General features: G+C 45.1%; 1 protein-coding gene across 1 annotated transcript; it reads left to right on the top strand.

The window, feature by feature from the left end:
• Window positions 1-514: 514 nt before the first annotated feature.
• On the top strand, window positions 515-1,084 carry LOC132597489 (interferon alpha-1-like). The gene has a single exon (XM_060300987.1). The coding sequence runs from the start codon at window positions 515-517 to the stop codon at window positions 1,082-1,084; it is 570 nt and encodes a 189-aa protein (XP_060156970.1).
• Window positions 1,085-1,351: the final 267 nt, after the last annotated feature.

Genomic DNA, 1,351 nt, shown 5'->3' with positions numbered 1-1,351 from the left:
TATATAAGTAAATATCCTACCTCAAAAATCATTCTGCAAACTTAGTCATAAGTTATAACAAAATTCAATAGCTTTTCCACTTAATTTATAGCTTTCAATTTTATGTCATTCTTAACCCTGCATAGAATACAAACAGTAAGCTTTGCACTTTCTCTGTCTACATATAAAGTAAATATACCCATGAAGTACAAAACTAGACACACAGTATATCTGTGTTATCAAAATTTCATGCTGGGGGCAATTAGGAAAAAACCTATCTAAAAAGGATCTCTGGGCAGGAGAAGAGGCAATAATGGGGAAAAAAAAGGTTGAGAAATGTTGTCCTAACCCATCTGGAGAGTGCAAAATGAAAAGCAAAAACAGAAGTAGAAAGTTAGAGGGAACATTCAGAAAATGGAAACCAATTCGCTCCCATTTAAGACCCAGGCCTGAAGGAAGGTCTTCAGAGAACCTAGAGAGCAGGGTTCACAGAGTCCCCACCTCAGCCAGGCCGGCAGCATCTGCAGGGTCCCCGATGGCCCCAACCTTGTCCTTACTCCTGGCCCTGGTGCTGCTCAGCTGCAACTCCAACTGCTCTCTGGGCTGCGACCTGCCTCAGACCCACAGCCTGGCTAACACGAGGGCCCTGATGCTCCTGCAACAAATGAGGAGAATCTCCCCCTTCTCCTGCCTGAAGGACAGAAATGACTTTGGATTCCCCCAGGAGGCGTTTGGAGGCAACCAGTTCCAGAAGGCTCAAGCCATCGCTGTCGTCCATGAGATGATCCAGCAGACCTTCCAGCTCTTCAGCACAGAGGGCTCAGCTGCCGCTTGGGATGAGACCCTCCTGGACAAGTTCTGCACTGCACTTTATCAGCAGCTCACTGACCTGCAAGCCTGTCTGATGCAGGAGGCGGGGCTGGAAGGGACTCCCCTGCTGAAGGAGGACTCCATCCTGGCTGTGAGGAAATACTTCCACAGAATCACTGTCTATCTGCAAGAGAAGAAGTACAGCCCTTGTGCCTGGGAGATTGTCAGAGCAGAAGTCATGAGATCCTTCTCTTCATCAACAAACTTGCAAGAAAGACTCAGGAGGAAGGAATGACACACACCTGGTTCAACACCGAAATGATTCTCAGTGACTAACAAGACCATACTTCCACCTGTGCTGCCATGTCAAAGACTCTCATTTCTGCTCTCATCATGCCCTGAATTGAATGAATTTGTCCAGTGTTTTCAGGAATATTAAGCAACATGATGTTCTACTCTACAGGCACTCGTCCCTCATAGATGCCCATGCTGATCTATCTACTTACTTATCTACTTAAATATTTATTTATCTATTTTAATATTTATTTCACTATTTATAAAG

The sequence above is a fragment of the Globicephala melas genome, chromosome 6, assembly GCF_963455315.2.
Source record: "Globicephala melas chromosome 6, mGloMel1.2, whole genome shotgun sequence".
NCBI classification, from domain to species: Eukaryota; Metazoa; Chordata; class Mammalia; order Artiodactyla; family Delphinidae; genus Globicephala; species Globicephala melas.
This window is presented reverse-complemented; position numbering and strand designations above follow the sequence as displayed.